General features: G+C 43.3%; 1 protein-coding gene across 3 annotated transcripts; it reads right to left on the bottom strand.

Moving 5' to 3' along the window:
- Positions 1-1,914: 1,914 nt before the first annotated feature.
- wrap53 (WD repeat containing, antisense to TP53) lies at positions 1,915-21,341 on the bottom strand. 3 transcript variants are annotated; one of them, XR_013934528.1, is made up of 12 exons: positions 21,142-21,341; positions 19,439-20,235; positions 18,909-19,107; positions 18,576-18,671; positions 16,432-16,540; positions 14,485-14,573; positions 10,466-10,689; positions 7,187-7,401; positions 5,143-5,246; positions 4,656-4,799; positions 2,270-2,766; positions 1,915-2,228 (listed from the first exon to the last, which is right to left on the bottom strand). XR_013934528.1 is itself a non-coding variant. In XM_080450688.1 (12 exons), exons 2-12 carry the CDS (start codon positions 20,046-20,048, stop codon positions 2,499-2,501), a joined length of 2,028 nt encoding a protein of 675 aa, XP_080306814.1. In that variant the 5' UTR covers positions 20,049-20,235; positions 21,142-21,341; the 3' UTR covers positions 1,915-2,498. The 3 variants fall into 3 exon arrangements, 2 of the variants coding, with proteins under 2 accessions (XP_080306814.1, XP_080306813.1); XM_080450688.1 differs by having other exon boundaries at positions 1,915-2,766; positions 19,439-19,945; positions 19,976-20,235; XM_080450687.1 differs by having other exon boundaries at positions 1,915-2,766.
- Between the last annotated feature and the right edge of the window lie 248 nt (positions 21,342-21,589).

The raw sequence follows: 21,589 nt of genomic DNA, 5'->3' as shown, positions 1-21,589 counted from the left end.
ACATTAAAGTCATACTGTGTAGCATTTATTTTAGTAGTCTTTTTGGTGACATCTCTGGTCTGTCTATGGTCAAGAACTGCGATTCCCAGAATTCAGTTAGAAACAAAACCATGGAATTACCAAAATTAGCACTGTCGGAACAATGTTGAAAGAAACGTAATGTATTAACCTTGACACCTAAAAAAAATAAAATTCCAGTACATTACCGGCACCATTTGGGCATTTGTTTCTGGGGCAGGTATCCGCAACTAAATACAGTGTTTACAGAAGTTGCAAAAAAACAAAAACTGAATGGTTACGGTGAAAAATATACCAGTGGGAGATAAAATATCAAAAATAACTTGTGTAATTTAAAAAGTCACACAGTATGACTTTAAAAAAAGACAAACAAAATGTTTTTAAAACATTCTGACATACCTGAAAGTTAAGGCAAATTAACCACTGAATTAATAGTGAAAGCAATTTGAGCCTCGTCTGTGGAACACTCTACCCGACCACACAGACTGTCAATGTTTTTAAAAAAGGACTAAAAACCTTCCTTTTTAACAATACATTTGTTCAGCTGTACTGGCTATATGACTTTGTGTGAATTTAATTTTTACTTTATCTTTTTTACAGTCGTTTTACAGCTGGGGTTTTATGTTGTTTTTATGCAATGTTATTACTCTGTAGCACTTTATAATGCACGTTACATTTGAAACAAACATCTCAAATAAAATGTATTAATATTAAGCATTATTTATTATTGAGCCCGACCCTGCTCCAGGGACTGTTTGTGTTTCTCTGTGGGTCTCTGGTCTCAACCTGAGTGGAGGTGGTCGTCATTCAAGGAAATGTCAAACTCCCTGCTATTAAAACATTAACCATCGTCTTGGCATAATAGGTTCACATATGGAGTTTAGTCACCAACATGGCAACGATACTAGAGGCACAAATGACTGAAGCCTTCAGATAAAGATAAAGCCTTATCCCAATCTCATCCAGGGAATAGCAATGATTAAAACAAATAACCATTCTATCAACTAACTCAGTGGTTCTCAAACCTTTTCATTTAAAGGACACCCAGAACTCAGAGTTACAGACCTGTATAAGGGTCCATTTGGAACCCTGAGGGTCCCTGGACCACACTTTGAGAACCAATGAACTAACTTAACCACTTGAACCCTAACGTCTCTATTCTGGACATGTCGTAGTAGGTGAACATTCAGCAAAAAAAGCAGTGGGCCAAGGATTGAGCCCTGGGGGGACCCCGGTCAATATAGAGTGCTCTATACACCACACCCCCTGGGTCACAGAAGTATTTTCTCCCCATTCAAAATCCCATAGACTTTTTAAACATCAAGAAATGTGTTCCAAAAATGTAAAAACATAACTCCAGCTATTTTACTCTATTTGGATAAGAAGCATCAACTGACAGTGAAAAGGTACTCATTTATTCAAAAGGGTAGAAAAATAAAAGGGCCGCCTACAAATCAACTAGAATTCTCAGGTGTAAAAAACGACTACACCTCCCATTACATATATGTGTGTTCGCTACCGGCACACGTGATCAGCGTCACATCATGTTGCATTGGAATCTTTCTTTCTGTAGGAGAGTAGCTTTGTCAGTTCTCAGAACAAACTAAATAACCCCACATACATACCGATAACAAATGTCCCGAAACCTCAGGAAAGTTACCGATTGAGCGTGCTTCAGTGGGGACAGTGAATCACATGATTTCTTGCTACTCTACGCCCGGGTATTACCGCAGAATTAACCCTTTAAGACCTGGAACGCATCTGTGACTTCTTTGGCTATTCAAAAATAGCAGATATACAAGCTCATAGCGCGGCACCGAGTGCCGCGCTATGAGCTTGTAGATCTGCTATTTTTGAAAAATCGTGATATTTCTTTTTTACTTAGGATATTGAAAAAAAAAAGAAATCGCCTCAGGTCTTAATGGGTTAATAATGTTTTTTCCAAATACAGACGGTATTAAATATAACTAAATATCATAAACGACACAGAGCCACCTCCCTGACAGAGTCGGCTGGATTTTTTTAAAACACAGTTCTTATATGTCAATGGAATTTTTTATGGGGAAAACCACAAGGGGCCGTGGGTGGGTTTGACCTCAGGACTTACGGTACTCTAGTCTACAGGGTTTAAGTGGTTAAAGTTATACTGCTGTATGGCTTCACAGCTTCAGATTGTAAAAAAAGGAGCCATGGGGTCATGTATCATACATCTACACTCCCAATAATAACCTCTACACAACCTCCAAAGAACAAAACAAAATCAAAAACAGGCTTGTAAAAAGTTCTTTATCTGAAGGTTTCTATTTCCCTGGATCCTAAAAGAAGCCTTTACTCGGCCATCATCACCTGTGATATGCAGTGAGCCGTGTCATCGTTCCTATATTCTCAAAGCACACATCATCATCACGCGGCTTGTTAGCTGGGTTTGGTTCCGTTACGGTTGGACGGGGACGGGGGGGGGGGGGGGGGTCAGAGGTCTTCTAGGCCTCCCCTGCTGGCGTGCCGTCCTCCTCCTCCACCTCCTCCTCCTCCTCCTTCCGCACCTCCGCTGCGTCAGGGCCGAGTGGACCGGCCCACCACAGGCTGAGCGCGTTGTCCTGCCTGCTGACCCCCGGTGGAGAAGACGTCACCGCCACTTCACCGCCCGCCTCGCCGTCAGAGGAGGCCGAGTCGCCGTCGCTGTCGCCGGGCTCTGGGAACTGCCGCTGGCCGCTGGACGTCGCCAGCAACGGCATGAAAGGATGGATACTGGGGGGGAAGAGAGAGAGAGAGAGAGAGAGAGAGGGGGACTATTAACTCTTTAAGACCGGGAAAAGCATCATTTGTGTCAATTTAACACATTGCCTGCCAAAAACGTTTATACACGTTTTTGGCAAAAAAAACTATATTCTTTACCAAAAAAAAAATCTAAAATTATAATTTTTTGGGGGGGTTTTCCGTTAGTCACAAATAACCAGGAGATAACATTTTCCAAAAAGTTTCTGCTCCATTTTCCAAAAAGTTGCTGCTCCATTCACTTCAATGTTAAAAAATAATAAACGGACAAAAAAAATAAAAAAAAATACGGACAAGTACTAGCTTAGAAAAAACTGACTGTCAGTCTGTGAGGGTAAAAAAAAAAACTCTGGCAGTTTAAGAGTTAAGATTTCTTTGGCTATTTTTTAAGAATCTTGAAAATGTGTGCAAATCTTTGAATATGTATTTTCTAAAGTGAACATTTGTAAAATATTTAGTTCCAGGGACCTCCCAGAAGCAAAGATTTGAGTTACAAATGTCGCGCTATGAGCTTGTAGATTTGCCATTTTTGAATAGCCAAAGAAATCTAAAATGACAGAGATGCGTTCCCGGATCGAACGGGTTAACAGAGAGAGAATGGACGGCGAAACGAGGCATAAATGAATAAGAGATAAACGCCCCGTGTGGAAAACATTAAAGAGCAGCTGCAGGCTACAAACCGAGACGGCTGATACATTTGCCCAGGCTGTAGTGAAAGATATCAATGTTTAAAACTCTGACATATGGGACTGGCAAGGATCCACAGATTGCTGTGTTCTCCCGTCTCTTCATGCCAGATGGGGGGGAATGAGGCAGCAATCACACTTTAACTACAAACAGACGTACATACATACATATATATATATATATATAGCTTGCCTGGTGTTGCTGGGGTTATTTGGCTGACAAACGTGTCGTGAAGAGACATGCCAATCTCCCTTACCCTACAATCAGAGTGTTGTTGAGATTCTGGTGCCCAGCATTGGCTGGGTAATTGTTAGGTCTGAAAGTAGAGTCTCGAGTAGACAGTTGGAGACCCCGAAGTCGATGGAGATTGTTTGATTTGAGCAGTCTATTTTGTTTTTGCCTGTTCATTTCTTTCCAAAGCGTCAAGTTAGTTTCACCTATTTGTAAGTTATTCTACCTACTTTCAGTAAACTCCGGTTCCAGTAGACAAAATAAACGTATGTCGAGTTTTGCATAGTTGTAATTTTGAAACTCTATTGAAGCCGTCTTGACGCTGGTCGGAAAATAAACAAAAGAACGGACATGGATTAAACACGTTAAAGTTTTTACGATATGAAAACCTACACAATGTAATCCGTGTGGAAGTGCATGCTCTTTTGACCTCCGTAGTAGTAGGCAAGTTGTTTTTTATCTCATGCTGGCTACAGTAACTTGGTACAACATAACTCTCTACTACACACAATCTGCAATCACTCTAACGCATTGTCATCAATTAAAACGAGCAGTCTGCCGCCATATGTAGTCGTCTTTACGGATTTATCGATTTTAAATGCTCAAAAGACTTTCATATGACTACGTTAACGTGGTCCAAATCAGCACTGAAACGCTTGGAACTGTACTATTTTGTCAGATTATATTATATAAAGTCTTATCGACCTTTACATATAAATAAAACAGTCAAAGTAAAATCCTGAATCTGTTTCGGCCAATAAAGTCAGGCACAGCAATAGTAATAGTGTAGGTGAAATAAGACTCTCTCCCTCCCTCTCTCTCTCTCCCTTCTGAGCAGCCATCAGCTGGTTGAAGCTGATGGCTTCAACCATGCAGGATTAATAAAGGTCTACCTTTAAACACAGGAGCCGACTGATCTGAATTCTAATCTTTAGCGTCAATACCTGATGCCATTGGAGCAGTCTCTGTGGGCCTGGAACTGAAGCTGGGGTTGCAGTAGCATCTCGCCGCTGTCGGTGGGCGCCGTCTGGGTGTCCCACACGGACACCACCCCCTCCGTGTCCCCGCTCAGCAGGTACCGGCCTGACCTGCGCGCACATAACACAAAAGGACAGTGTCCATGTCAAGGACCCTCAAATTAATTATGTAACTTGCCCATGGACCCCCCATCTGAAAATATTTTGTGCCAGGGACCCCCCATACAAGATTTGTGTTAAAATGTGTGAGCTCGTCTCTCTGGTCATGTATGAATGTGAGCTAGGTCGCCGTTTCTCAACATCGGGTTTGGGGGATCACAGGGGGTTAAAATGGACCCCTATGGGTCAGTAACTCTGAGAATGTACAAATGGAACCAAATGGACCTGGGGGGGTCCTTGAAATTGAAGAGGTTGAGAATCACTGAGCTAGGTCAACTAGCTACGGTCAACTTACGGGTCCAGGTCAAAGTAGATGCGCTGGTTGGTGGCCACGTTCCTCCTCAGAGAGAACAGCACTTGGCCCGGCTCCCTCATGTCCCAGCACAGGATCTCTGGGTCCTACACATAACAAAAAAATAATAATAATGAATTGCATTTTTATAGCGCTTTTCTACTCAAGTACTCAAAGCGCTTTACAATGGTTCATTCATTCATACATTGGGAGGTGAAGGGGCCATAGATATATATAAAGGCTAGATGGCTCAAGGGGGCGTCGCAAGCGTAGCTCAACCGCGGCCATCTTGCCACAGTCATTCATAACATTATGTCTATATGGTGCATGTACTTTGAAATAACCATAGCGTGCTCAATTTTCATCCGATTTTCAAACGGTTTGGTGTTTTGTAAACACTAAATATGTAGTTATGATACTGCATACTATAATCATGTTTTTTTTTTAATAAGATTAAGTATGCAGTATCATAACTACATCTTTGGTGTTTACAACACACCAAACCGTTTGAAAATCGGATGAAAATTGAGCACGCTATGGTTATTTCAAACTACATGCACCATAGACATAATGTTATGAATGACTGTGGCAAGATGGCCGCCATGTGGCAACGTCGTACTCCATTGGCCAGCAGCGCGGGTGAGTCATCTAGCCTTTATATATATCTATGGAAGGGGCGAACAGTCAACGCCAGCGTCCTCACTTCCCACATTCACACACCAATGGTGACAAGCTAGCGCCGACGGACTCTTTGGAGGCAATGTAGTGTTCAGGGTCTTGCCCAAGGACACTTCGACATGTGGACAGGAGGAGCCGGGATTCGAACCGCCGACCCACGGATCATTGGACGACCTGCTCTGCACAAGAAACTCTTAGGGAATTTTGTCCAAGGTTAGAATAATGAGGAGGCTAAGTGGTGGTATTCATGTACCCATTCATTTGCCCAGACCTCTGTGTTTTGGCTTGTACGGTGTGCTCACAGCTTGTGGACTTGTAGTTTCTTTCTACCCAACAGATTGTGTGGAGCTTCACATGCTTTGTTGGCCCAGTGCTTAAGTAGACGGGTGGATTTTAATGATGAGTATAAAAGAACATTCAAAGCGTATGGCTGCTCTGATAACATGTCTTCTTATTGGGTGAGATAAAGAGGGGGGGGGCACTCAAGGATGATTACTGTTCTCTTGCAGACAGGGGAGACATGCCAACCTAGCACTTTAATATCAAGATACTCCACTCTAATCTTGGATGTATGGCATAATAGCATATGTAACCCAAATCCCACACAGTATCACCACAAATCAATTTAGTACCGAAAAGGCTTATTAAAGGAGCACTTCACCCACTTTCAACCTTTATCTTCTAATGGGTCCTCGCTAATTCTCATTAATAATAATCATAAAAATTATTAATAATAATACATGGCATTTACATAGCGTTTTTCAAGATGTCCCAAGTCGCTTATAAGATGGCACCATTTCCGTCTACTCACTCTTCGTCTCATTTGTGGTCTGTGGACAGTTCAGAAACCTGCCTACCAATGACATCATCAATGGGGATTCCAAGCTAATAGAAACTACAGCCTCTCTTCCTGGAAAATTAACATGTGAAATAGAAACCATTGTTCTTGCATTCTTTTTTTTTTTTAAGAAAGAAAAGAAAAGAAAAGAGATTTGACATCTTGTTTGAAATGACCAAACCTGTCTACCGATGATGTCACTGGTCCACAGCCCTCCTCTGAGACACAGAGCGGTAGACTAATGACTATTAGTGAGGAGGACCAATTATATGAAGATGGGTTGAAAATGATTGAAAAGCCCCTTAAGTCAAATTAAGACAAACTAAAAAGGGAAAAATTCCAACTCAATAAAAACTAAACTAGTCAATTCCTATATCTAAAATGATTCATGCACTCGTAAAACAAACTAAACTGAAATAAAACACCAAACTGGAAAGCTACACAAAAACTAGAAACTATCAATATTTCAAAACTGTAATAAATGTGGAAGTGAGTGAGTGTGAGTGTTTGTGTGTTTTCTCCAGTCTTCACCTTGCGTCCTCCGGTGTACAGATAGTTTCCGTCCGGGGAGAAGAACAGGTGGGTGAGGCCTCCGTTGTGTCGGGTGGGCAGCAGTGCCAGCAGGGCGCCATCCTCACAGGAGTAGAGGCCAGCGCTGCGGGAGTAGGAGCCACAGGCGTACACCGACATGCAGGGGCTGAAGGCAAAGCAGGAGATGATCCCGTTCTGACCCTCCTGCTTCTTCACTGCAGAGAGGTGGAGAGAGTCTCTGACTTTACGTTCCTGGGCACTCCCATCGAGGAGGACTAGGCCTGCCACAATTATTACATAATCGCTAGCCTGGGATCAATACCATTTTCGGATTTCTGATCCGGTCGGGAGTGGAAATAACTTTACGGCATCAGTCGCGTCATCAGGTGGCCGGAACCAACAGTGCTGGTATCACCCAAAATAATTCTCCATGATCAAGGGCATCACAATAAAACCCTTGATGCGGCGTAGTTTAGCTTATAGGAATAGTTTGTTTGGTATATCCATCTTTTATTCCAACTCGTAGCGACTTGCGAGACTAAACTAGTAGTCATACTCGATTCAGCATTTAAATGGGGATTGGGGAAACTAACAGAGGGAAGCAAAACAAAGCGGCGCTGAAAAAACGGAACCAGCAACCGGAACCTCCGTATTTTTTAAATATATTTTTTCAGTAGGCATGGTCTAGACCGGATCGCACAGGCCAGTTTGGAACGAATACCAGAATTTCCTCCGAGGTGGAAAGTCTTAGCCTGGGGTCCAGTCTGCTTCGCTACGTTCGGCGGATTTCTTTTTCTCACTCGCTATACAGTCTGGAAAGCCTCCTATCTCCGTGCACAGCAAGACTGAAAACGATTTTTGCCATAATCGTCATAATCGTTTCCTTGATGATAAATGTTCATATATTTTCAAAAACTAGCGAAAATAGCTGATCTACAAGTTCACAATGTGTCGCAGTGCGACGCGTTGTGAGCGTGTAGATCGGCTATTTCCACAATTTTTATTGAAAGTATAAAGTTATTAAATATGAGTAATTTGTCACACCAGCCCTGTGCAACTTTTGTTTTACGAAGCCTCAAGGCCAAAACAGAAATGTTTTTATTTTATTTTGTATATGTCCCGATGCCAATTATATGTTGGACAATTAATCGTCACATAAAATGTCATGATCGTGACAGCCCTGAGGAGGACCTGAGATGGAAAACAAATACCACTGCACCTCTGAACAAGGCAACTGAAGAAGCTGCATTTTGCTTAGGAGAAGAACAGAGAATCTCTTCAAACCGCTGTTCCGTCGAGTCAGTGCTGAGCTAGGGCATTTCGCTGTGGTTTGCCAGCTGCACTGTAGCAGAAATAAAAGGGGCTTCAGGGTCTCATAAATACTGCCCCAAAGAAAATCATTGCATGCCCTCTTCCATCTCTCGGGGACATCTACAAGAAAAAGGAGAACCCACAGCCTCCTCAGTGACACATCCCACCCAGGTCACCACCTGTTTGAACCATCAACGCTAAAACAAACGGACTGAAAAACTGTTTCTACCCTAGAGCTGTTATTGCACTAAATGCCGCACAAACCCGAACACACTTGTACATTTATTTATCACACCCGACTTTGTGCAATTTGATAACGGACTGATGTGCAATGTATGTTGTAGTTTTTCCGCTTTTAATCTATATGTTTAAACCCGTTTTTATATCGAACTTCACATTTTGGTTTGTGTCCCTTGTCGTTTTAACGCACCGAGTCCGAGAGCTCCCATCTCAATTTCGTTCCACTTGTGCAATGATAATATAGACTTTATGATTCTGCGTGTACACATGGACTCATGCAACGCGTTGTGTGACCTTGTAGATCCCCATTTTCAGTGTGCGACACCGGCACTTAACTAAGTGTAACTCATGTAGTCATGTTATGACGCAAATAGAAATACAAACTGGTGTCCTATAGATCGGTAATCTTTTTCTTTTTTTTGTGATAAATATCAGATCATGAGTTTTTTGGCATTGTTGGTATTGTTACATCCCTACCGTTTAGCGTTTCTTCTTTCTCTTCTCCCACAATCCATAGTCTTGGCAGTGATGGGATGCAGCATATGTTGCATTTCAGAGCGCGCAGCTCAACTCTTCAAGTCTTAGCCAAACAATGGTACACTTCAAACAAGCCAGTCCAACACCAGTGTCTGCTAAACGATGCTAGACTGAAATAGAGGCATACCTTCTTGCAGTAGCAAAGTTATGGGACAGTCCTCATGAGAATTAAATGCACAGTTTTGAGATATGCCACACACAGAGACTCCATCTGTTACTCATAATGCAATTGACACAGGGAATATACACACAGTAAGTTATGATGGATTCTCCAACATTATCGGAAATTCTCACCGTGCACGATGACTTGTCATCTGGGTTATGATTTCTACGGTTTTATAACAATTTCAAAGGACCATACCAGTGGTATGATATGTGTGCTGAAAATATCTTACATTATTGCCAATCATTTTCCAAAGCATACTACCGTTTGTTAGATTTTGGTGTAATTCCAAGATTTTGCTATCTTTTAACTCAAACGTTCAGGCGATAACAGCATAGTCACCTTAAATCCGCAGCTTCTTCGGCTGATATTTCTGTTGCGTTTAAGAAGTAACTTCAGCTAGACTTTTCAAATCAATCCACACTTTCAGCTACCGTAAAACTCAACGATAACAAAACTTTGACAAAAAGTAACAGGCGTCCTATCTCAAGCAAGTTTCTTCAGGTTTACTTTAAAAACACACTGAAATGATTGGAATCCAATGTCTAGCTTGTAAATAAATAAAAAACTCTGTATGCTTTGGAAAATGGTGGGCAACAGTGTTAATTTTGACAGAAAATTTAGATTTAGTTTTAGTCATCGTCTTTTGAATAAAATTCCATTTAGTTTTAGTCATATTTTAGTCATCTGAAATGTTTTAGTATTTGTCTAGTTTTAGTTGACTAAATCTAAGATTTTAAGCCTTGATGGCGTCATAATGGCTGATTTTACACTTTGTTGCATGCTGGAAATAGCCGATCTACAAGCTCACAACGCGTCGCAGCGACGCGTTGTGAGCTTGTAGATCTGCTATTTTCAGAGCGTAACACCCGAGCGCAACCAAGCATAAAATAACTTGTCTTTTAGTTCTACTGGATCTCTTCTCCACTAGTCACTCCCTACATTTTCTTATTTAGTACACCATAAGTAATAGTCATTTTTGGCTAAACCAGTGTGGTCCTCGGGCTCCAGCTGTCTGACGGGCTCACCTATGGTGGGTCTCTCCTCGCAGTCCCTGCCGGGTCGCTCCGTGTGGAAGACCCTGACCATCTTGTCGAAGCCGCAGTAGAGCTGCGAACCGTCGGGGGAGAAGGCGAGGGAGTGGGCCGCCGTCATCTGGTCCAGGTGGTTGTAGGGCCGGAAGCTGGCTCGCACCTTGCCATAGAAGGCGTCCCAGACGTGCACCGGGGTGTCACGGCTGCTACTGGCTAAGCTGGGTTCAGACGGGGACAGAGGAGCAAAGGAAGGGAGAGAGAGAGAGAGAGAGACAGTGAGAGTGAGAATAGAGACAGGATTTCAAAGCGAGAGCCAATACACGATGTGAAGTGTACGTGTTTATCATCCTTGGATGGCAATTTATGTCACAGCTGGTAGGCATTAAAACGCATTAAATCACACTTGTACACGCACAGTTGCACACACACACACACACACACATCAACAAACAGAAGTGAGGAAACAGTGTGCTGTGTGCAGTGAAGATACCAGGCACAGGACATAATCCGCTGTTTGTTCATAAAATCATCGGCTGGTGCAATAAAGAAAGGTTAAAACCTGTTGTTTCCCACACCTGCACCCTGACGAGCGGGACCGAAACTCATTACAAAGAGGTTGCCGGGATGCCGTTCAGCCCGTAACAGTAACACATTAAGAAAGAAATGCAATTTCCTGGCTCCAAAGCAATTGGCACCTTATCCATCTGGATGCAACCGAGCACCGAGATCAATAAAGCAGCACAACACATATCTGAGCCTTTGCTAGTGTATAGAAAGCATATCTATCAGAACAGCCTCCATTACAGAGAGACAACCCCACAGCTCTCCCTTCATTGATTCAACTCGGGGCCACGAATACGGAGGCATGACTTTTTAGCTCCCAATTGTTTGGCGCTGAACAAACGGCGAAACATCACTGCGGCTCAATTAGACAAAAGAAATTAGCCCCTACCAACGCTGCCCGTGTTCTGTTTGCGGGGCCCTCTGAGCCCCGGCTTTGTTCCAGTGCAGGGAAATGCCCAATTATAATGCTAGACTGCTGCTAGCTTGGAGCCCGGCCCAGAACTCGGCGCAACTTATAGCAGAGCTACAGCGGCGGCCCTTCTTCCCTCTCTGCAGGAGGAAGCAGCAACAAACACATCACTTCTGGCAGATGGAAAGATCCAGCCAGCGAGGGAGAGTGAGGGGAAGAGGGCAAGTGAAAAGGAGAGAATAAAAGGAGCAGAGAGAGAGGGGGCTGTGGAGGATATAGACTTTATTGCACATTTTCCACAAGCCTCACTCACCGCAAGCGATTATCTTAACATACATCTTAGGGCTGTCACGATTATGACATTTTGCATGACGATTAATTGTCACTCAAATAGTTGCGATTAACGATTTAATTGTGTTTCTTGTCGTTGAAAATTACATTTCTGTTTGGCTTTTAGGCATTGAAGTTGCACAAGGCAAATATGACACATAACCTAAATATACAAAGAAATATTTAATAACTCTATACTTAAAAAAAACATTAATGGTGGAAATAGCCAATCTACAAGCTCACAACAAGATCTTGTAGATCTGCTATTTCCACTATTTTTTTAAATGTTAGAAAATATGAACCTTTTTCAACATGGAAACTATTATGACAAAATAATTACGATTATCTCAAATAATTGTGATCAGACGATTATGTAATAATTGTGACAGGCCTACATACATCGCAACAGCACCGCCTATTTTACAGACGAGTTTGGCTCCTGGAACTCTCTTCTGGGCCCGTCCAAACACCTGGCTTTGTCCTGAAGGAGACTTGTCTGAAGTGTGGCACTGATCTGATAAGGATGAAGGCCAGGCACACGCTGTCAGCTCCTACTAACATTCTTATCCTTGTTAGAGATGGTGAGGTAGCACTTGGCTTGTTGACACGTTTGTATTAAAATACTATTTTAGGACGGACGTTTTATGAATGCCATTTTGTTTTGTGCCATTTTCTGACCCTAAAAGACCCAAACAGCCGTCCATCAGCCATTTCCAGTGTGCGACACCCGCGCGCTAAACAAGGTATAAATCAGGCATAACCTCAAATTTAACCCCTAACCTCTAAATGTCTAACCCTGAACTTTTCCTAATTGTAAGTCTATCCAAAAACAATTATCATAAAACTACGATTTCTCTTGTGACCAGGAAACTTTTCGTCACCATGTCCATTTCTCAAAATCTACTATACTTGTGAGGACATTTTGGCCTCAGTCGGTAGTATAGTAAAACAAAGACACACACACACAGACACAGACACGTGTAAGGGCCTCTCAAGTGGCTCATCCCATGCATTAATCACCTCCTCCATGTTTACACAACTGTCATGCTAAGGACCTCCAACCCCTGACCCCCCCACCCTCCCTCTCCCTCTCACCCAGGAAGGGGCTGCTTGATGGCGGAGTGGAGCGGTGCCCACGCTGGGCCCTGATCAGAGGGAACGGTGGGAGGCCTGGAAGGGTACGGGAGGTGGGATGATGGGAGCGTGGGGGGCGAGGAGGGGAGAGGGGGGGGGGCGTGCACGCTGCTGGCGGCCAGCCCTTAACTCGTTAGCGGGGCCCGGGCCTTCGTTGCCACAGTAACGACAGCCCGTTCTCCACGGTAACGGGTGTCACTGATGTCGGTCGTGCCTCGGCGCACACGCACAAAAACACAGCCGATGTCATAATCACGCCGTTTTAGAGACACCCGGCAGGATGCTGCCTCTCACACACACACACTCACACACAGCAAGACGGAGCTGGAGAGAGAGAGAGAGAGAGAGAGACAGACAGATGAAAAGAGAAAACCCCCCAAGTCTGGGAATCATAAGGCTCTTAACCCATTAAGACCTGAGGCCAATTCTACATAATTATGTCTTCTAAATCCTAACAGTTTTCTGAAAAACTTATGTTGCTATATCAGTGGTGCTCAAACTATTTCATGTTAACTCATTGAGTGCCATTAACGTGTTTCACGTGTTTTAGCGCTATGGTGCAAAAAAATTGAAACAAAAAATAGAAGAAAAAAAAAAGACATCATTATCCGAAGATTTGCAGCTCCATCCACTCCTTGTTTAACTTATAACTGAAAAAGGCTGTATCTCGCTTCCTAAGCGCTTTTTTTTTTACTTTGAAAAAATTAAAAAATTAAATTAAAAGATTTGCACAAATGTTCACGATTTTCCAAAAACAGCAGATCTACAAGTTCGTAGCGTGGCACGAAGTGACACGCTACGAGCTTGTATATCTGCTATTTTTGAATAGCCAATGTATTAAAAAAATGCTTTTTAGCTAAAAATCTAGACGCTTTCCCGGTTTTAACGGGTTAAGGCGTCCGTCTGGAGTGCTGTTAGTTGGCTGAGTCACTGCTGCAGAGCGCAGCGGGTCTCAAACAGCTCGCTGGGGCGCAACAGACGCAGAGGCAGAAAAGGGCCAACTCTTCACTTATAATGAGAAGACATAACAACACTTTTAAACCGTCTCTGTTCACACACACACACGTTGGCAGACGGCTCCCACATCCAACACGAAAGCTGCACGGATCAAGCACCGACTCACACATAGAGTACACAGCCTCTTCCTCTGTTCTGACGCTCAAAGGCTCAAGTGCACAGGGAACGCGCGGCGACGCAAGCATGCGCTCACACACACAAACACGTAGAGTAGACGAGTCATTTTGGATTCATTATGAATACTAATCTAGAGCCTAAACCCATGCCATATGTTGGCGCCCAATGACGAGCTCAAATTTGGAGAGTCCTAGACCACCTATTACAGATGTTTTGACTGATATTTGATCCAAAAAGTACAACGTTTTCTCAATCACATATTGAACACAGGACTTTTACTTGTACAGTAACGGAGAATTTCTACAATACTATAGCATTTACCATAGTATTTCTACGCTACTTTTACTTACGTCAAAAAAATTTAGTACCTTTTTTTTTTGTACTTTTTCCACCACTGAGTGTTAAAAGAGCGTGACAGTGTGATAAAAGAGCTTGGACTCACAAGCAGGACTCGGGATCCAGGGAGTTCATCTTGGGGTACCAGCAGTAGTCATAGATGGTGTCGCCCTCAGCCATCCTCAACACAGGACTCTGCCACCCAGGAGGAGAGAGGGTGGGAATTGAAGGGATGAAAAGGGCAAACCGTCATTACAACATTTACCTATATAGCGTTGCTGTTGGGTGGAAAGTTAACCTTGTATGTCCAAAACGGTTACTTATCAGAAAATGGGAAAAAGAACCTGTGTTCCAATAGAACCATTATAGTTATCGTTTAGTCACAAGCTCTTGTTTTTTTTTTGGGGGGGGTGGGGTTTATCCCACGATTTTGTAACCCATTTTTCACCCAGTGCCAATTGCCTAAGATTGTAATCCTGGGCGCTACTCTCCCTCTGCCAGCCTGGGGAGAGCCCCAAACTGAGCTCATGCTTCCTTCAATGCACGAGGAGTGAGCAGGCCGCTTCTTATCACCCGACAGGGGGGAGTTTCCCTAGTAGGACGTAGCGCGTGGAAGGAACACGTTATTCCAATCAGTTTCTTTCCCCTCCATCAGGCACCCCGGCTGACCAGGGGGAGGCAGTAGAGACCCCTAGGGTCCCATGGGGATACAGGGAGAACATGGCAATATTCCATGTGTCTGAACGTTTTGCTGAAGATGTGGTGCAGGATACAATTAACAGTTTGTAAGCCTTTAGTGAACTACATTCATGTTTCATCAATTTAGTTTGAAAAAGTGGTATTTCTGCCCCTTTGCAATGCATTAACCAGATTAGTTCACCCCCAAATGACTTTTTATCTATCGATTAGTCACCCCGTGGAGACTTGAATTCATGGATATTTTTGTTTTTGTCGCATTCCTAAGCCAATGATTTGATGACCGGCAGCGGTTCCGGTAGGAGACACAAAGAGTCTCCTTTGTGTCTCCTACTGGAACCGCTGCCTACCGGTTCGCTGGTCATCAAATTATTGGCTTAGGAATGCGACAAAAACAAAAAATATCCATGAATTCAAGTCTCCATGGGGTGACTAATCGATAGATAAAAAGTATTTTTGTCATTATAGTTGACCATTTTCAAGATGTGTCAACTTTCTTCACAATTTCACAAAACGTTTCAAAATTAGCAGACCTACAAGCTCACAACGTGTCAGATACAGGCTATTTTCAAATAGTCAAAGTTTTTTTTAAAAGAACAGGGCGTAAGTGGTAAACTGGTACCGACAGAGACCAAATGTAAACGGGTAATTATTAAAGACGTGACAACGACTCAAACAAATACAATTCATAAAACCTAATTGTGTCAACTTGCAGTCAGCATGCATCAGCATTTTGATATTCAGTGGGTGATAAATGTAGCATCCTTGATAGTGTTTGCTGTATGTTATACGTTATCACAGATGCTATGTACGTTATTTAAAGAGATGCTAGGTTTGATGTCCACCTGTTCTCCTGGTTACTTTGTAGCATTTCATTGTTTTCCTAGCACTCTATTTAATTGACCACTCCACGTGTTATTGGTTGACTACGGTGCACTTTGTAAATCGTTCTGGATAAGAGCATCTGCTAAATGCCTGAATTGTGAATAGTGTGGGATGTCGTCAACAGCAACTTGTCAAATAAATGGTCATAAAGTCAACGGTAGCTCTAAGTGTTTTTTTCGTGTTGATGCTTAATGCTTCAGACACATTAGTGGGTGAGTAAACAGACTCAAAATCTGAAATTAAATTTAAACTGCAATAAACTGCTCAAGTCACCCCATGAAACCCCGGCAGACAGAGACAGCCAACTTGACGTTGCACTGCTCCATCATCGTTATCCAATTTTAAACCATCTTGAAAAGCTGCAAATCAATAATCTGAACCAAATGAATGTGTATACTTTTAAGTACAGCTGAAATAACACATCAATCTCACACAGCGGCCAATGGGAGAAACTATTATTTGCCCGGCTCACCATCTCTGTGAGTAGGTCCCAGTCGTAGCTGTAGAGCTCTGCAGGGATGTTGTACAAACGCAGCACGTTGTCTGCACTGTTGGTCAGGATGCAGGAGCCGTCAGGAGCCCTGAGACAATGGGAAGAGAGGGAGAGAGAGAGAGAGACCACGCATCAATAAATGACAGGCTGCATTCGCTTTCTGGTTTTATGTCATAGCATTAGGGTCAAATGATGTAGTATACTTGACACATCCACAACGGTATACTAGAGCGGGACTCCCTCTTTCTTTGGTGTGTCGCCCAGGTGGTGCCTAAACCCGAACCTTTAACTTCACAAAAACGATGCCTAAAACTAACCTTAACCCCCACAAACACTATGCCTAACCCTACCCTCACAGAAACTGTGCCTAAACCTAACTGCAAAATCACGTCAACCCGGGGCGAAACACCGGGGAAAAGAAAGAGTACGATACTAGAACAGTGGTTCTCAAAATGGGGTCCAGGGGCCCTCAGGCTTCCTTGAGGGGGTTCTAAATGGGACCCTTACAGGTCTTTAACTCTGAGCGTGCACAAATGGAACCAAATGGCCCCGTAAGGGTCCATTTGGTTCCATTTGCGCAATCTCAAGCTTTAAGGGGATTTCTTGAAATTAAGTTTGAGAACCACTGTAGTTGAGTCATACTGTATGAATAACATACAATAACATATACAGGGTTCTCACACATTTTTTCCAATTAATTTACAAAACTTTCCAGAATATTTAACCCAATTTCCAGGCCTATATAACAATCATTCAGCGCAATAATGAGTCTCTCACTCCCATGTGCAATGCCGAAAGACAGGCAGTGTAGCAAACATAAAGCATAGATAGAATGGTATAATTCCATTCAAGATTTCGAACTAACTACGCATCACACTTCAGCACGTTGTGAGCTTGTAGATCTGTTATTTTTGTCACGTACGGTATACGTAAGGCTACAATCACGCAGCCCGTTCTGCGGAAAAACTACTTATATTACATATTTCATGTAATGTTATACATGTTTTGGAAACTGTTTTTATTAACAAAATCAATAGCCAAAAACAATGCATTGCCAAATATTTTTCCAGGACCCTTGATAAATTCAAAACCTTTTCCAGGAATTGGAAAAGTTTTTTTCTAATTTCAAAATAATTCCAGTAATTTCATGACCGTGGGGACCCTGCATATAGTAACATTGGTCACTAATTTGTTTATGCGCAGACATGTGGGTGCCTATCAGATGTTATGACCATGCATACTTCATGCATGACTGCACATGGACACGGTTTGAGGAGAGGTTGTGTGAGGCAATCCATCTCTACCCACATCTTTATAAGTTGTTGTTAAAAGCCTATAAAGGCAACCCAATGTACTGTGCAACTCCTTCTCTGGCTGGCCTGATCAGGCTGAGGGATGTTCAATCAATCCACTGGACTGTTTTTAGTTTGTTTATACTCTCTAAAAAATGTCTTTCATGTCTATAATCACTTAGATGCCTATTATGATGGCTCTTTCTTCTTTGCCGTTTCTGATGATGAGAGCTGCTGCTGTTCCCTTAGGGAAAAATAAAGTTAGTCTATCTACCCTAAATTCTTGGAAAGACATCGGTTACCGTCAGAAGATATGAAAATGTGTGCAGGCAGCATGGATAGTGGAAGTATCTGTGAGGCAAGTTTGTCTCGCCTGTGCTTGTGCAAATTGTGGTATATAAGCATAACTATGTGCACGAACGCTGTCTGCAGACCCTCATGGCTACACAGACGCAGCAAGTATAATCAGGCCTTAAAATCAGTATAGTCAGGAAGAAAACGCAGGGAACAGTTGTGCTTAATAATTCAACAAAACGTTTACACAGTTGAATGAAGCGAAACAGATGGAGCATGGCACAAACACCACCATGTTTAGGGATTTTCCCGAGGGACACATGGCTAAGAAATGGCCAGTTGCCTTTGGATTAACCACCTTAGGTGACATTTTGAAAAAAAAACACTTTCAAAAATAGCCAATCTACAAGCTCACAACGCATCGAAAGCCATTGTTCGCTTATAGATCAGATATTTTCGTTATTCATTGTACGATGAAGTACAGTACATAGTGATCATCACCAAATGACACGTTTATGTTAAACTTTAAGTGGTTACCATTTGCAGCCCCTGAGGTAATTCTCTGGGAGGTTGGAGTACTCAGCCCACGAACCAGTCAGCATCTGTGGGCTCTGGCTGAAATCCAGTCCCAGCCTGCAGAACAGACAGAGGGGGAAGAAAAGGACTCCGTCATGAAGTATGAAGTAATCAAAATCAACTCATCTTCAGGTGTATTTGATAAGAACAATAATCCTCTGGATTTTTGGCTCCAACTCACTAAGACCCGCCATAAAATCTGCAGAAAATAAATCTCACTTCCCCACATACGTTTGGTTAACTCCATCTCGGTTACAGAGGATAAAGGTATTACCGACTTATTCCTTCACTTACTGCTGGCCTTGCTCTGGAATGTCAGCTGATTGGTTACTCTCCTGGCCCTCCGGGGGGTCCTTCTCCTCTCCTCCATCTGGAGAAGCATCATGGTCACCGCCATGACCGCCATGGCCGCCATCTCCGTTCAGATGTGACTGTAGTTCACCTCCTCCACTTGAAACACCATCTGTCACCACACCGCTACATGCCTCCTCAGCTACGATATTTGAAACATCATCATCAATTTATTATATTGCCTTTCATACATGCATTGTACAGTTGTTCCAGGCGATTGACGGCACTGAAGATTTACGATATAAAACTGCATAAAAAGCGACAAAACGTGAGCAAATAAATAGGTACAAGCAGGTAGCTAAGGATTGGAAAAGTAAAACTGAACGAGGAATGGACAAAACAACAGCAAGTCAAGCCATGTTTAAGTATTTGCCTATCACATAAATTCATGATTTGTGAATCATCAGGTGTTGACGTGACAGACAGCCAAGACCAATTCAAATGCCCACGTCAAGTTAGAGCCTGCACCACACCTTGAGCTAATGGAGCTCTGTCTCCCAGCAGCAGTCCGGCCTGCCCTGGTGCCGACGCCTCCGCACCCAGCCCCTCTTCGCTCAGCCTGGGCCGCTTGACGGACGGAGAGGCTCCTTCCTCCAGCTCCAAGTTCTCGCCCTCGGGTGACACTGTTCCGGTGACATTGTGCTCTGCCTCTGCATCCTTTCCTAAGCCTACCTCACCTTCACCAACCTGTCTTAAGCCTGCTAGACCTCCACTATACTGCTCTAAGCCTGCTAGACCTCCACCACCCTGCCCTAAGCCTACTTCTCCTCCACCACCCTGCCCTAAGCCTACTTCTCCTTCACCACCCCGTCTTAAGCCTGCTAGACCTCCACCTCCTTGCCCTAAGCCTACTTCTCCATCACCACCCTGTCTTAAGCCTGCTAGACCTTCACCTCCCTGGGGTAAGCCTTCCTCACCTCCACCACCCTGCCCTAAGCCTGCTACACCTCCACCACCCTTCCCTAAGCCGCCTGCGAAACCTCCACCCTCTTGCCCTAAGCCTACTTCACCTCCACTTTCACCATCCTGTCCTAAGCCTGTTTCACTTCCACTTCCACCACTCATCCCCGCTGTATCTGACATCTCTGCCTGCCTCTCTCTCTGTCCTCGCCTCACTTCCCCCAAGTATTGGATTTTGGCCGCGAGTTCTTCCTGGTCGTCTGTCAGACGTGAGTGAGATAGGTGCTACTGGGGTAGTGCTTCTTCTTCTTGCAGGGTGGGTGTTTGAGTCTGCTGGAGGACGGGGACATCACAGCACACACTGACTGGCCTGAGAAGAGCAGAGGCAGACGTTGTTCAGAGACGTTCATCACAAGCAAATAACCATTTTCAACCCGTCTTCCCTTTTTGTCACTAATTTTTGTCTTTTATATTTTCAATAATTGAATGTTTACTTTTTCCCACCACTGCCTGTGGGCCAGCTATGTGTAAAGACTTTGATTGAATACTTTATTTTGAAAGACAGAAGGAAGGAAAAAGCACATGGAAGTACAGTTTACAATACAAGGTCCTCTAAAATAGCCTAAAATGGATCGCCCATAAAAGCCAACGGCTTGTTTCAAATGAGATCCCCACTTACACAAATCATGGTGACATTAAAAAACAGTCAGATATACACTACTATGCAGAATATCATACAAATAGCTTGAAAGGTCAAGGTATTAACAATAAACAGTTCGGGGGGGGGGGGTTAGGTTAAGACTTTGACAGGGGGCAGCCTCCTGGATGTATTCTTTTAGGGCAGTTTTGCACTCCTTCACTACTTTTGGTAGGGCATTCCACATTTTTGTTGCATAGCATGAGAACGAGTTCAATCCCTTAATTGTTTGTGCCAAATCTGGGTTGGACATGATCAGTGGTGCTGCCTCTGCTGTTTGTGTTGTGATTGTGGACCTCATTTACGTTTCTGAAATACTTTGACAGATACATGGGTATCCCAATATTGTGGTTGTGTTGTTGTTGTGACTTGCAACAGTGTAGCTTAAATACCCCATTAAAAGTTGTGTAACTATACCAAATTGAGTATGACGTCTTTATTAAATTGTACATGTACTGTCAACATATGAGGGGGGAAAAATCTCATGTGTTGTTGTCCAGAAGAATCCTATAAACAGGAACCTTAAGTAACAAAACAACCCAATAATGCTAGGCTATAGCAACCTGCTGCTAAACCAACCTGTCTGTGTTGTTGTGGTTAATGGCCTCTGCTTCTGTCTCAGAAACAACGTGTGTGTGGGTTTCCGTTAGCCGAGGGGTCCGGGTTTTTAGACCCAAACCTCTTTGGAAACCGCCTTCAAAAAGGGATAAAGTAGTTGAATTGTGTGTGTCTTCACCAACTCATTATGACAAAGTTGTAAACAATCGTGGCGGCGGCGGCCATGCTTTTCTCTAAGATGTTATCGCGAGAGTTCTTCTTCTTCTACTTATCTCTATGGGTCTGTTGCCAGATTTTGTGACAGAAATAAGCAAGCAGCCAGGTCTGGGAAAACGAGCCCAAAAGAAGCAACTATAGGGCAGTGTGGTTCTTGTGGTTTTCATGTCAAGGACCCCCAAAATGATATGTATTTGGCTGAAAAATATTTTTTGCCAGTGCAGCACTTCGCACTATGAGCTTGCTTGTATTA

This window comes from Gymnoscopelus braueri (genome assembly GCF_963280865.1).
Source record: "Gymnoscopelus braueri genome assembly, chromosome: 15".
NCBI lineage: Eukaryota > Metazoa > Chordata > Actinopteri > Myctophiformes > Myctophidae > Gymnoscopelus > Gymnoscopelus braueri.
The sequence above is the reverse complement of the archived record's forward strand: the minus strand, read 5'-3'. Positions and strand labels throughout refer to the sequence as shown.

Bases quoted from the DNA above. Each gene is read 5' to 3' on its own strand.
- wrap53 (XM_080450687.1), bottom strand. From the start codon at position 20,048: ATGTCAGATACAGCGGGGATGAGTGGTGGAAGTGGAAGTGAAACAGGC. The intron at 16,541-18,575 runs GTAACCACTTAA...CCATTGTCTCAG, and splicing joins TACCTCAGGGGCTGCAAATG to GGCTCCTGACGGCTCCTGCA. The intron at 14,574-16,431 runs GTGAGCCGGGCA...CCTGGGTGGCAG, and splicing joins GGGACCTACTCACAGAGATG to AGTCCTGTGTTGAGGATGGC.